We start from the raw sequence: 12,743 nt of genomic DNA, 5'->3' as shown, positions 1-12,743 counted from the left end.
TTTTCTTTTTTGATTTATGAAAGGGATTATTCTGTGGGGCAAAACAAAACAAAAAACCAAAGGAAAAAACCAAGTAGAATGAATAGACGGGTATAAAAGGATAAGTAAAAGTCTCTCTCCCCTCTGATAGTCCTTTTCTTCAGCAACAGCCACTATTAATGGACATATTAGGATCTACTGAGAATACCAAGAACAGGCCTTTCCACTGGAAAAGATTAAGCTTATTAGTAAGCATGACATTTTGTTCATAATTTACATACACTCTTTTTATAGAACTAGATAATAGTTCTTTTTGAACTTGGGTATTCTTCATCCAAACCTTGGTTTGCCCAAAATGTTAGTACAATACTGAATGGGACCAAGGCAGTGTTTTTTATTTTGTTCCTCCTATGAATATGTTAATATCATCCACAGTTCATACCTCATGAGTTGGAATATCACATATCCATGTCACCTAGTATTTTTTAATCTACTTGAAATAGTTCTGATTAAAGAATAATCTGAAAAGTGGTGTGGTGAAAAATGTAGCAAGATTAAGAAAACTAAGCCTATCACTTAAATCTACATTTATAAGATGTTTGAAATGGTAAAATGAGGAACCTACTAAAAGGAATGATAATTAGAATTAGCTTTATTTGAAATAAAATAGCTGAGATGAGAGGATTGCTTGAGGCCAGGAGTTCAAGACCAGCCTGGGCAACATAGTGAGACTCCATTTAAAATAAAAAAAAATTAGCCAGGTGTGATAGTGCGCACCTGTAGATCCAGCTACTGGGAAGGCTGAGGCAGGAGGTTCACCTGTGCTCATGAGTTTGAGGGGACAGTGAGCTATGACCACGCCACTGCACTCCAGCCTGGGTGACACCCTGTCTCTACGAAAATAAAAATGAATAAAATAGGGCCAGGTGCGGTAGCTCACACCTGTAATCCCAGTACTTTGGGAGGACAAGGCAGGCGGATCACTTGAGGTCAGGAGTTCAAGACCAGCCTGGCCAACAGAGGTGAAACCCCATCTCTACTAAAATATAAAAATTAGCCGGGCGTGGTGTCAGAGGTTGCAGTGAGCCGAGATCACGCCACTGCACTCCAGCCTGGGCAACAGAGTGAAACTGTCTCAAAATAAATTAAAAAATAGGATTCTAAAAGTTCAACCATCTGTAATAACCCCAATCACAGACACAGCAGATCCCCAAATATAAGTTGAAGCACTTAACTTGGGTTGGTAGGCTAAAACAACATCTACTTTAGTAGGCTCAAATACAAAAAGCTACATTAAAGCCTTGTCTTTGTCTGTACTGCTATATTGGAATACCTGAGACTGGCTAATTTATATTTACTTGGCTCATGGTCCTGCAGGTTGTACAAGAAGCATCCACTGGTGAGGGCTTCAGGCTGCTTCCACTCATGGCAGAAGGTGAAGGGGAGTCAGTTTGTGCAGAGATCACATGGTGAGAGAGCAGAAGCAAGAAAGTGGAAGGTGCCAGGCTCTTTTGTACAGCCAGCACTCGGGGGAACTCTCATGGAACCTAATATAAGGAGAACTCACTTATTACTCCAGGATGGTGCCAAGCCATTCATGAAGGCTCCACCCCCATGATCGAAGCATCTCCCATTAGGCCCCACCTCCAACAGTGGGGATCAAATTTCAACTAAGGTTTAGGGGACAAACGTCCAAACTACAGCAAGCCCATCCTACAGCAAGGCCCTAGAAGATACAGTTTGTTCTCAATTATTTGAAGATACTTATAAGGTGAGCATGTGTAAAGTGATTCACTTATTAATAATTTGTTCATTCAAGGCCGGGGGTGGTGGCTCACGCCTGTAATCCCAGGACTTTGGGAGGCCAAGGCGGGCAGATCGCAAGGTGAAGAGATCGAGACCATCCTGGCCAACATCGTGAAAACCCGTCTCTACTAAAAATACAAAAATTAGCTAGGTGTGGAGGCGCGTGCCTGTAGTCCCAGCTGAGGCAGGCTGAGGCAGGAGAATCACTTGAACCCGGCAGGCATAGGTTGCAGTGAGCTGAGATCGTGCCACTGCACTCCAGCCTGGTGACAGAGCGAGATGCCGTCTCAAAAAAAAAAAAAAAAAAAAAGAAACTATGGCACTAGGAATACAATAGTATAGGTGGGTGACACAAAATGGGAATACTTGGTGATCAAGACTATGAAAATAGCACTCTGGGTAGAATGCTGGAAGATAACATGCTTGTGTTTCCAGCATCTTCAGTACTGGTGAGACAGAGCGTCTCTTAAGTTAGGTAATGCTTGCCTTACATGATGGTGATTTTAACTCTCTGAGCTTAGCTCATTTTAGGATGGATCATTTTAGTGAGAACTGAATCTCCATATTACTTAGAGAAGTAATATAAAGAAAATGCTGGGAAGAGAAGGAACAGCTGAACAATGCCAGGGAGAGTCAGGTGATAGCTTAGTTTTCTTGGGGACAGTGGATACTGAAACAGTTGCCATTCAGAATTGTCTTCAACAGTATTATGGATCCGATGAGCTTTTGTGTAATATTCTGGGAGCCTTACTACATGTCACAGTATTATTTCTAAGAAAAAAATATTTCAGGTTCCAACTTAAAAATGAAGTTTGGGGATAAAACCTTATTTAAAATAGAACTGTCTTTATGATTATTATTTTTTTGAGATGGACTCTCGCTCTTTCGCCCAGGCGGGAGTGCAAGTGGCATGATACCGGCTCACTGCAACCTCCACCTCCTGGGTTCAAGCGATTCTCCTGCCTTAGCCTCCTGGGTAGCTGGGATTACAGGTGCCTGCCGCCATGCCCGGCTAATTTTTGTATTTTAAGTAGAGATGGGGTTTCACCATGTTGGCCAGGCTGGTCTCAAACTCAGGTGATCTGCCCGCCACAGCCTCCCAAAGTGCTGGGATTACAGGCGTGAGCCACAGCGCCCAGCCAGAACTGCCTTTATTTACATGTTTAGCATCCTATAAGCATTACTATGCATTTGACATACAAAGAAAATATCTTTTATAATTTCAGTTATCATCAAATGACTTGTGCACATGTTAGAAAAGAACCCAACTTTAGAGTATAAGTCAAGAGTCCTGAATTTAAGGCCTCTGAGGGGTTTTTAAACCTTCTGGCACTGAAAGCTTCCAAAGGGGATTTCAGAAATGAGTTGCTAAAGGAAGGGTTGGAAAGATTTTCCAGTTCCAATGCTAGACTGAGTGAACCACAAGAGAAGCCTAAGGTCCATGGTTTTCTTATAGACCAGTAGTATTGTTTCATCAATATTTAAAACAAATGAACAAGATTCCAGTAGGTGACATCCAGTAAGTCTCCTTAATGGCACGCACAAATTTGGAGATGGAGTTCTCACTGAAATAATCCACCCTCAAATGACCTAGCTTCAGAAAGTGATCATCCCCACCACGTAAATGATGTGTATCCCAATCACTGAAGATTTAAGACTTTGTGTGTACCCCAGTGACTAAAGTATAGGTTCCTTCCTTTCACATAGTAACAACCCATTGCTAACTGGATGCTAAACATCACCCCTAAATACTTAATTTGCTCCTGTTATCTGGGCCTACAAAAAGATACTTGAAAGTGGGTATACAGAAAATTTCTGGAAGAACTGCTTAAGAAAGTGATAACAATAGTTACCTCTGGGGAATGGGACTAGATGACTTGAGGATGACACACTAATTATTTTTGTACCATCGGCATTTATTTTTATAATAAAAAAATACACTGGGCTCCTATCAGATCATGTTCATCAGACTACTGTTACAGAAATGTTTAAAATCCATTACATCTCAGTTGACTACTCTTCAGGATAAAATCTAAAAACCTGAGCATATAAGAAGATACTTCATGAGGTGGTTCCTTTATAAAGCCATATCTCTTAATCATCATGTATTATTTAGCTTGATATACACACTTTAAAAATTTTGGATATCTAGCGTGGCATTCTGTATTTTCCAGCAATCACTAATACATTCCTTCTTACCAAGGTAAGGTTCACGGTAATAGAGAGGATGGGAGTATCTGAGACTGTACATTGCTGATTCCATCCTGGTTTTGACAAGAATTATCAGGAAACCTAATGTTAAGAAAAAAAATCCCTACCACATTTTACCAATTAGAGAGATATCTGAGTTACTGTTTCTATTTTTAAATACTCTTTGAGAAAGCTTAGTTTCAGTGTTTAGATAAGAACAACAAAAGGTGGTTCAATTCTGGAATGGGACATACAGTAGAATGGGGCTGGGAAAGAGAGACTTTGAACTACTAACCATAATGAGGGTACTGGGCACAGATGAAGGTATCAAGAAGAATTTTTTTTTTTTTTTAGACAGAGTCTCGCTCTGTCACCCAGGCTGGAGTGCAGTGGTGCCGATCTCGGCTCAATGCAACCTCCACCTCCAGGGTTCAAGTGATTCTCCTGTCTCAGCCTCCCAAGTAGCTGGCATTACAGGTGCGTGCCACCACACCCAGCTAGTTTTTGTATTTTTAGTAGAGACAGGGTTTCACCCTGTTGGCCAGGCTGGTCTTGAACTCCTGACCTCAGGTGATCGACCCACCTCAGCCTCCCAAAGTGCTAGGATTACAGGCGTCAGCCACTGGCAGCTGGCCAGGAAGAATTTTATGTTGCTATTTTGTTAAGGAAGTAAAGCCGTCTTTCCATCTTCGATAGAATTCAACAGTTAATGCCTAAAACAAAGACCTTTAAGTGGCATTATAAATGTTTTAGAGATATCGAGATAAATACCAAAATAACCAGCTGAAAGAATGCTTAAGTGATTGTTTTTGGGGAGAGGAAATAGAAGGGAGAGCAGGGGAACAATTTTTTTTTTAAATTCCTTGTGGAATGTCTTCTGAAATAATGTACATATGCAATTTTGATAAAAAGATTAGAATATGGGGCCAGCTGTGGTGGCTCACGCCGTAATCCCAGCACTTTGGGAGGCCAAGGCAGGTGGATCATCTGAGGTCAGGAGTTCGACACCAGCCTGGTCAACATGGTCAAGCCCCAACTAAAAATACAAAAATTAGCTGGCTGTGGTGGCATGGGCCTGTAATTCCAGCTACTCTGGAGGCTGAGGCAGGAGAATCTCTTGAACCCAGGAGGCGGAGGTTGTAGTGAGCTGAGATTGCGCCACTGCACTCCAGCATGGGCGACAGAGAGAGACTCTGTCTCAAAAAAAAAAAGATAAGAATATGGAAAAACAAAGTGGCCCAGTAAGAGAGAAGTCTATATTAGCCACTGTGGTAAAAACAGATAAGCAGACACTCAACTCAGAATCAGTAGTGGGTGCTGAACTCTATCAGCACAAATGAGAGATTCAAACTAAGAATTGAATTAGTGTTGCTAAAATACCACCTTTCTTTTACAGATAAGGAAAATGAGGCACATTGTTGAACAATTCACTAAAGATCAGAGCCAGTCACAAAATATATTTTCTAGAGTTGAGTCCTATTTTATAGGACTAAGGGAAATTCAAATTAGGCAAGAGAAGTTACCGTAGACTGAAAAAACTGCTGCAATTATTTTTCTTCCTGTGTCCCATCCCACTATGAGGTTGGCATTTATTTCCCCACCTCTTGAATCTGGCCTGGCCCAGTGACTTGCTTTCATGAAAAGAATGTGGTGGAAGTGACAGTATGCAAATTCCAAGCCCTTGTCTCAAAGGGCCTTGCATATTTGCTCCCTCTCTTGGAACCCGGCCTATGCCAAGTGAACAAGCCCTAGCTAGCCTGTTGGAGGAAGAGAAAACTCAGAAGAGCTGAGAAGACTTGGCCTACAGCTAGTTGAACCCCAGACATGAGAGCCCAGCCTAGGTCAATAGAGCTATCTACTCAATCTGCAGCTGTGTAAGTGAGCTCAGTGGAGATGAGAACTGCCCAGTTGAAATGTAGACCTGTAAATTATAATAAATGGAGTTTTAAGCCACTACAGTTTTGAGGTGGCCTTTTACACAGCAATGGCTGACAGAGTTGTCATGTTTACATAAAAATAGGTTAAAACAAGTCACACAAAAGCAGAATAAGGCTGAAATTTGTGGTATAACTCAAGATTTCAAGTACTTAGGAAAGATTCAAACTGGGTCACTAAAACATCAAGAGCTCCAAAGAGAACTGTTCTAAATGTCCAGAGATTTCTGTCTAGGTGAGATCACTAGACAGAATTGATCCTACTGTTGGAACCTCTTGGCATTAAACAGCCCTGACTGTTAGTGGAAGTACAAATCTCCTAGGAATTAGAGTTTTTTGACCCACTCTAGAACCTTAGGTAGGGTGTGGAGGAAAAGAATGCATCCTGTGAGGAGATCAAGGGGTTTTCTAGGTTGCTGTCTTTTAGAGATCCTTCTAAGTAGACAGAGGATGGAAGAAGGGGTGATTCTTACCTATTAGAAGGGGCTCTCTTTACCCCTCATCAGCATTTTATCTCAATAAACTGTGAGTAGGCCCTGGTTACAGGGATCTTGCCACTTAAAGATTCAATCTTTTAGACTGGCAATGAGGATTCAGACAACTCAATCTTAGTGTAAATACTTGGTAAAGCAACAGGACACAGAAGAGGAATGCTGGAAAAATCTGGTTTATGAAAACAGAAATCAAACCAAGTTACTAACCAACCTCCCCGTCCCCTCCAGGCACACAAAAACATTTGCCTTTGTACTCTGCCAATGCTTGATTTAATTATAATACACACTCAAGTGGCTGTAAAAAAACCCAACAAAACAGAAACCATTTAACATCTGAATAGTGATTTATGAACAGATTTCCTCTGACAAATGGGGCCAGCTATTCTTAAGGCTTGCCAAATAGCTGTTAGATGTCTAAATTTTTGTATGTGCCTGCGTTTGTATGTGGTTACACTGTAAAGTAATGACAGACTGAGGCTTTGATTTCAGAACTTCAGATGTATCAAAAATACAGATTTTTAATATTTGATTTTATATTTGTATGTTTATCTTCTTAAATTGAAGAGATTATACATCTCAGATCTGTAGGAGTTGATGTATACTTGGTCAAACATTGCCTAACTCAATGTTTTTCTTTTTTTTAAGTAAAAAATAAGTTTGAAAACTGTAACTCCCTAGGTTTTTTCCAGCCTCCAGTTCCAGTTGGCTAGTCATTTCTTCTCTGTCAACACAGTGATTTTTTTTAAGGTCTTAATATTTGAAGGAAGTCAACAGTCATTTATTCCGAATTAAACTTGAAGTTAATAAAGTTTCAATTCGTAATTTTTCCAAACCAACCAATGTAAAAACCCAGATTTTCCTGAATTGAGTCATATAAGGATTTTTGTGACGAAAAAAATACATGTTAAGACTGTGGAAAAATGGAGAAAAGGCCTGAATAAAATCAGGAGTTAATTACTTAAAAAATGGCATATGCCAGGCTGGGCGCGGTGGCTCACGCCTGCAATCCCAGCACTTTTGGGAGGCTGAGGCGGGTGGATCACCTGAGGTCAGGAGTTCGAGACCAGCCTGGCCAACACGGTGAAACCCTGTCTCTACTTAAAATACAAAAATTAGCCGGGTATGGTGGCGGATGCCTGTAATCCCAGCTACTCGGGAGGCTGAGGCAGGAGAATTGCTTGAACACAGGGAGGTGGAGGTTGCAGTGAGCCAAGATCGTGCCACTGCACTCCAGCCTGGGCAACAGAGTGAGACTCTGTCTAAAAAGATAATAATAATAATTGCATATGCCTTAGAGTGAGTTTTAAAAGTGTAAATGTTTTATGTGTAAAAGCATTAAAAACTAGTTTCAACAGCAGTAAATACATTTTTCCTTTGTGAAAATGAAGACCCTTACAGTTTAACCATAAACTTAAAACAGCTAATCTAAAAACAGACATGTTACTTTACTTTTTAGTGAGAAACACCACCACCAAATAGAAACACCACCACCAAAAACTGCTTTGGGTATTGGATATTTATATGGGTTTTTTGTTTGTCTGTTTTTTGAGAGAAGGACTTGCCATATGGTAGGCTGGTCTCAAACTCCTGGGCTCAGGTGATCCTCCTGCCTCAGGCTTCTGAGTAGCTGGGATTAAAAGTGCACACCGCTGCACTGGGCTAGGATCTTTATGTTTTTATCTCACTTTAGAGGATATAGGAAAAAAGATATTTGGACTACAAAAAGAGAATATTGCAGTAATATAATTAATCTGTAATTAAGTAATTCCTTATTAACCTAGTTGAAAATAGACATAGTTTAATGAGGATGTGTTGTCTTTAGACTATTTCTATATAATTTATTTTCTATAACAAACAAAAGCACTTACCACAGAACACCATACAGAATGGTAAAACTGGATAAATAAACCTGAATTCTTTGTGGCTCAACATGCTATAATAAAAACAAATATTATTAAAAAATATTAATTATCATGTTATAGGATAGATTGAGAAAGTAATATATTTAATATAAAATATATTTAACTTGATCTATTTATTTTCTAAGTATTCAGACTGAATTTCTTGCTTCAGAAATTCATCTTATTTTTTAGTTATAAGGTGATTATGATATGGTAAAACTAATCATAAAATATGATGTCAATTTGAAATTACAAAGTACAGTTACATTCTAAGAACGGGATTTCTATTTCAATCCAAGTAAGTGAAATTAGTCAAATTTGGAATAAGGATACATACATTTTTATTTTAGAATGTATTTCTGTGGTCCTTCAATTTAAAATTTTGGTAGTATTGATTGACTGATTGACTGAGACAGGGTCTTGTTTTGTCACCCAGACTGGAGTGCAGTAGCACAATCATAGCTCACTGCAACCTTAAATTCCTGGGCTCAAGCAGTCCTTCTGCCTCAGCTTCCCCAATAGCTAGGACTACAGGCACATGCCATCATGCCCTGGTAATTTTAAATTTTTTTTCAGAGAGAGGGTCTTGCTATGTTGCTCAGGCTGGTCATGAACTCCTTGCTTCAAGCAATCCTCCCACCTTGGCCTTCAAAGTATTGAAATTACAGGCATGAGCAACTGTGCCTGGTCTGTTTTTTTTTTTTTTAAAGCAAATAAAATTAGTCCAAGTTCTTAAAAATTGAGTGTAATCCTTATTAAGAAAACTACATATCTAAAGTATTCACTCTAGTGCCTCCATAATTACTACTACTTGTATCTTCTAAGATAATTCCCACTAACAAAAGTTAATGGCACCTCCAAAACATAAAGTTTACTTTTTGAAGAATTTAATTTGATTTCTTGGTAACATAAAAAATTTTAGCCTTTTGAACAAATAAAATCTTACCTATAAACAAGCAGTGTCCACAGCACAGTCACCAAAAGTATCCGGTATCTCTTTGGTGCTAGATAGCAGCCATGAATAAAGAAGGGTAAGTGAGTACCCAAGATAACTGGAAATCCTTGACTGAAGTACCAGTGCCATGGATGAGAACCATAAAATGTTCCCAAGTTCTGCAGCACGTTAAATTTCAAAAAATTAAATTGAACCAGAGTCCACTGGCACCGTTGAAGGAAAAATAAATAGAAATGTGTTAGTGCCAAGTAGTAATCTTTGGCATTAGGGGATTGATACAATTTTGACATTAAATCAGAATTGAAGTCTAAAAACCAGGCAATAGTTTACATTAATAATTTTTTTTTTTTTTTTTTTTAAGACGGAGTCTTGCTCTGTCGCCCAGGCTGGAGTGCAGTGGCGCGATCTCGGCTCACTGCAAGCTCCGCCTCGCGGGTTCACGCCATTCTGCCTCAGCCTCCCGAGTAGCTGGGACTACAGGCGCCCGCCACCACGCCCGGCTAATTTTTTTGTATTTTTAGTAGAGACGGGGTTTCACCATGTTAGCCAGGATGGTCTCAATCTCCTGACCTCGTGATCTGCCTGCCTCGGCCTCCCAAAGTGCTGCGATTATAGGTGTGAGCCACCATGCCTGGCCTAATAATTTTAATTAATGACTGTATGAAATCCTTCTTAACTGTTATTTTTTCTTCTTTAAGTATTAATGTGTTCTTTGTTAATTTGTAAAACTAGATTTTTGAGATTCAAAGTGAGAATCAAACTTATATTTTGGCAGTCTAAGTTTGTGTTTTTATTTCAAGTTTTTGGGGTACAGATGGCTTCTGGTTACATGAATAAGTTCTTTAGAGGTGATTTCTAGGATTTTGGTCCACCCATCACCCAAGCAATGTACACTGTACCTAATATGTACTCGAAATAAGAATTTCTCACCCCTCTCTCACCCTTCCCCACCCCGAGTCACCAGAGTCCATTATATCATTCTTATGTCTTTGCATCCCATAGCTTAGCTCCCACTTATAAGTAAGAACATATGATATTTGGCTTTCCATTCCTGAGTTATTTCACTTAGAATAATGGCCTCCAGCTCCATCCAAGTTTTATATCCAGTTAAGAGATAAAGAGGATAGTAGACATATTTTTCGGACTGTGTGGTACTTTACAATGTGACATATTACCTGTGAAGATAAAGCTTTGAAAACATTACAATTTGAATTACAGCGTAAAGCTGACAATAATGACAGAAACAGCAACAGGTAACATTCAGTGCTCACTTAATAATTCCCTGCCTTAAAATGTACTCTCCTGAATATTAGCTAGGAGTACTAATTCTTTTATGTAGAAAGCACAACAAATTGAACCAAAGGCTTATTAGGATATGCCTAGAAGTCTTTTGTAATGTATCCCATATCATTTAAAAAATCATTTGCCTCTGTTCTAAAGTATTAATGGATTAAAAATAAAAATAGCTGTTAGCTTAATATACTTTTACTTACTTGGCCAAAAAAAATACGATCAATCATCAGAGACAAACTCAAAGTAACAAAGCTGAAAAACAAAAATAGCATAGTGATTCACATTTGGAGCTTGCTGAAAATCCACTATTAGCATATGGCTTTATATGTGCCTTGCATCAAAAGCCACTATAAAAATGCTTTACAGTTTCACCAACTGAATATAGATTTACACATTTTGAAAGGTATCTACTGATAAAGATCAGTAGATAAGATTATATAATCGATTAATATTGTAAAAATATATTAATAAAAAGATTATTGAAAGACTACTGCTGTATAACAAATTACCCCAAAACTTGTTAACTTAAACTATGAATATTTACCATTTCATAGTTCCTGTGGATCAAGAACCTAGGTGTTGCTTAGCTCGGTGCCTCTGGCTCGAGGTCGCTCATGAATTGTAGTCAAGCTCTTAGCAGGGGCTACAGTTTCATCTGAAGGTTCAATTACAGGTGGAGAGATCAGCTTCCAAATTTGCTCACATGGTTGCTGGTGGGGCTAAGTTCCTCAACATATGGCCGTTTCCTTAAAGCTGCCTCATGACATAATTAACTGGCTTAACCCAGGGTAAGTCAGCCAAGAGTGAGTGAGACAGGCACCCAAGATGGAAGCCATAATCTTTTTATTTATGTATTCTTTTCTTTTTTTTAGAGACAGGGTCTTGCTCTGTCACCCAGGCTGGAGTGCAGTAGTGTGTGATCATGGCTCACTGCAGCCTTGACCTCCTGGGCTCAAGTGATCCTCCCACCTCAGCCTTCCAAGTAACTAGGACTACAGGTGTGTGCCGCCATGACTGGATAATTTTTGGATTTTCTGTAGAGATGGGGTCTCACTATATTACCCAACTGGTCTCAAACTCCGGGCCTCAAGCAATACTTCCCCATTGGCCTCCCAAAATGCTGGGATTACAGATGTAAGCCACTGTGCCTGGCCACCACAGTCTTTTCATAACCCAGTCTTGTAAGTGATATCCCATCCCTTCTGCTGTATTCTACTCATTAGAATTGAGTCGACAAATCTAGCCCATGTTCAAGGGGGAGGGGATTATACAAAGACATAAATAGCAGGAGGATGGGATCACTGGAGGCCATCTCAGAGACTGCCTCCCACAAACACATATACAGAAAAATACGCTATGAAGGTAAAGCTCTATGAATCATCACTACATGAACACAACTGTGTACCTGCCATACAGAGCAGGATAAAGAGTATTAGCAGCACCACCTTGTCCCTCCAATCAGTCAGTCCCTACCTCCTCCCCAAAAGTAACCCAAAGGTACCCTTCCTCTTCCCAAAGGTAACCACTATCCTAATTTCTGATAACATAGATGAGTTTTATCTTTTTTTGAATTTTATAAGAATAGGATCATACCATATGTACTCATGTCTAAATTCCTTTAGTCATTGTGCTTGTGAGATTGAACCAAGTTTTTTTGCATGCTGTAGTTCATTCCTTTACAATACTGTGTATTGTAACTATGTATACCACACTGTATGTATTCCTTCTATTGATGGACACTGTGCTTCCATTTCCAGCTATTGTGAATAGTGCTGCAATCAACATTCTTTTACACATCTTTTGGTATCCATATATATGCATTTCTGTTAGACATATACCTAGGATTGGAATTGGTGGGCCCTAAGGTAGCGGTCCCTAACCTTTTTGACACCAGGGTCTGGTTTCTTGAAAGACAGTTTTTCCACGAACAGGTTGCAGGGGTGGGAGTGGGGCATGGTTTCTGGATGAAACTGTCCCACCTCAGATCACTGGACATTAGATGCTCATACGGAGCACAACCTAGATCCCTTGCATGTGCAGTTCACAGTAGGGTTCACACTTCTGTAAGAATGTGACAGGAGGTGGAGCTCAGGCAGTAATGCTTGCTTGCTCACCTCCTGCTGTGCAGCGCAGTTCCTAAGAGGCCATGGACTGGGGCCAGTCCACAGCCTTGGGACTGGTGACCCCTGCC

General features: G+C 39.8%; 2 protein-coding genes across 5 annotated transcripts in view; one reads left to right on the top strand and one right to left on the bottom strand.

Annotated features, from left to right (window-relative positions):
* Positions 1-12,743, top strand: part of CCPG1 (cell cycle progression 1) — a 91,705-nt gene that overhangs the window by 58,799 nt on the left and 20,163 nt on the right. For 2 of the 3 annotated variants that reach the window (XR_010151338.1, XR_010151336.1), the window contains exon 10: positions 1,357-1,750. Coding sequence is in view for 1 of the 3 variants with exons in the window: in XM_054666800.2 (XP_054522775.1) it covers positions 1,357-1,382 (26 nt within the window). In the remaining 2 variants the exon portion in view is untranslated. Of the gene's footprint in view, positions 1-1,356; positions 1,755-12,743 lie in introns of those variants that run through there. The other variant, XM_054666800.2, reaches the window with a different exon arrangement.
* PIGB (phosphatidylinositol glycan anchor biosynthesis class B) overlaps positions 1-12,743 on the bottom strand; it is a 36,626-nt gene that overhangs the window by 5,578 nt on the left and 18,305 nt on the right. For both annotated transcript variants that reach the window (XM_054667548.2, XM_054667549.2), the window contains 3 exons: positions 10,753-10,804; positions 9,251-9,462; positions 8,272-8,336 (listed from right to left, as the gene is read on the bottom strand). In XM_054667548.2, coding sequence (XP_054523523.1) covers positions 8,272-8,336; positions 9,251-9,462; positions 10,753-10,804 — 329 coding nt within the window. The remainder of the gene's footprint in view (positions 1-8,271; positions 8,337-9,250; positions 9,463-10,752; positions 10,805-12,743) is intronic.

This window comes from Pan troglodytes, chromosome 16 (assembly GCF_028858775.2).
Source record: "Pan troglodytes isolate AG18354 chromosome 16, NHGRI_mPanTro3-v2.0_pri, whole genome shotgun sequence".
Taxonomy (NCBI): domain Eukaryota; kingdom Metazoa; phylum Chordata; class Mammalia; order Primates; family Hominidae; genus Pan; species Pan troglodytes.
The sequence above is the reverse complement of the archived record's forward strand: the minus strand, read 5'-3'. Positions and strand labels throughout refer to the sequence as shown.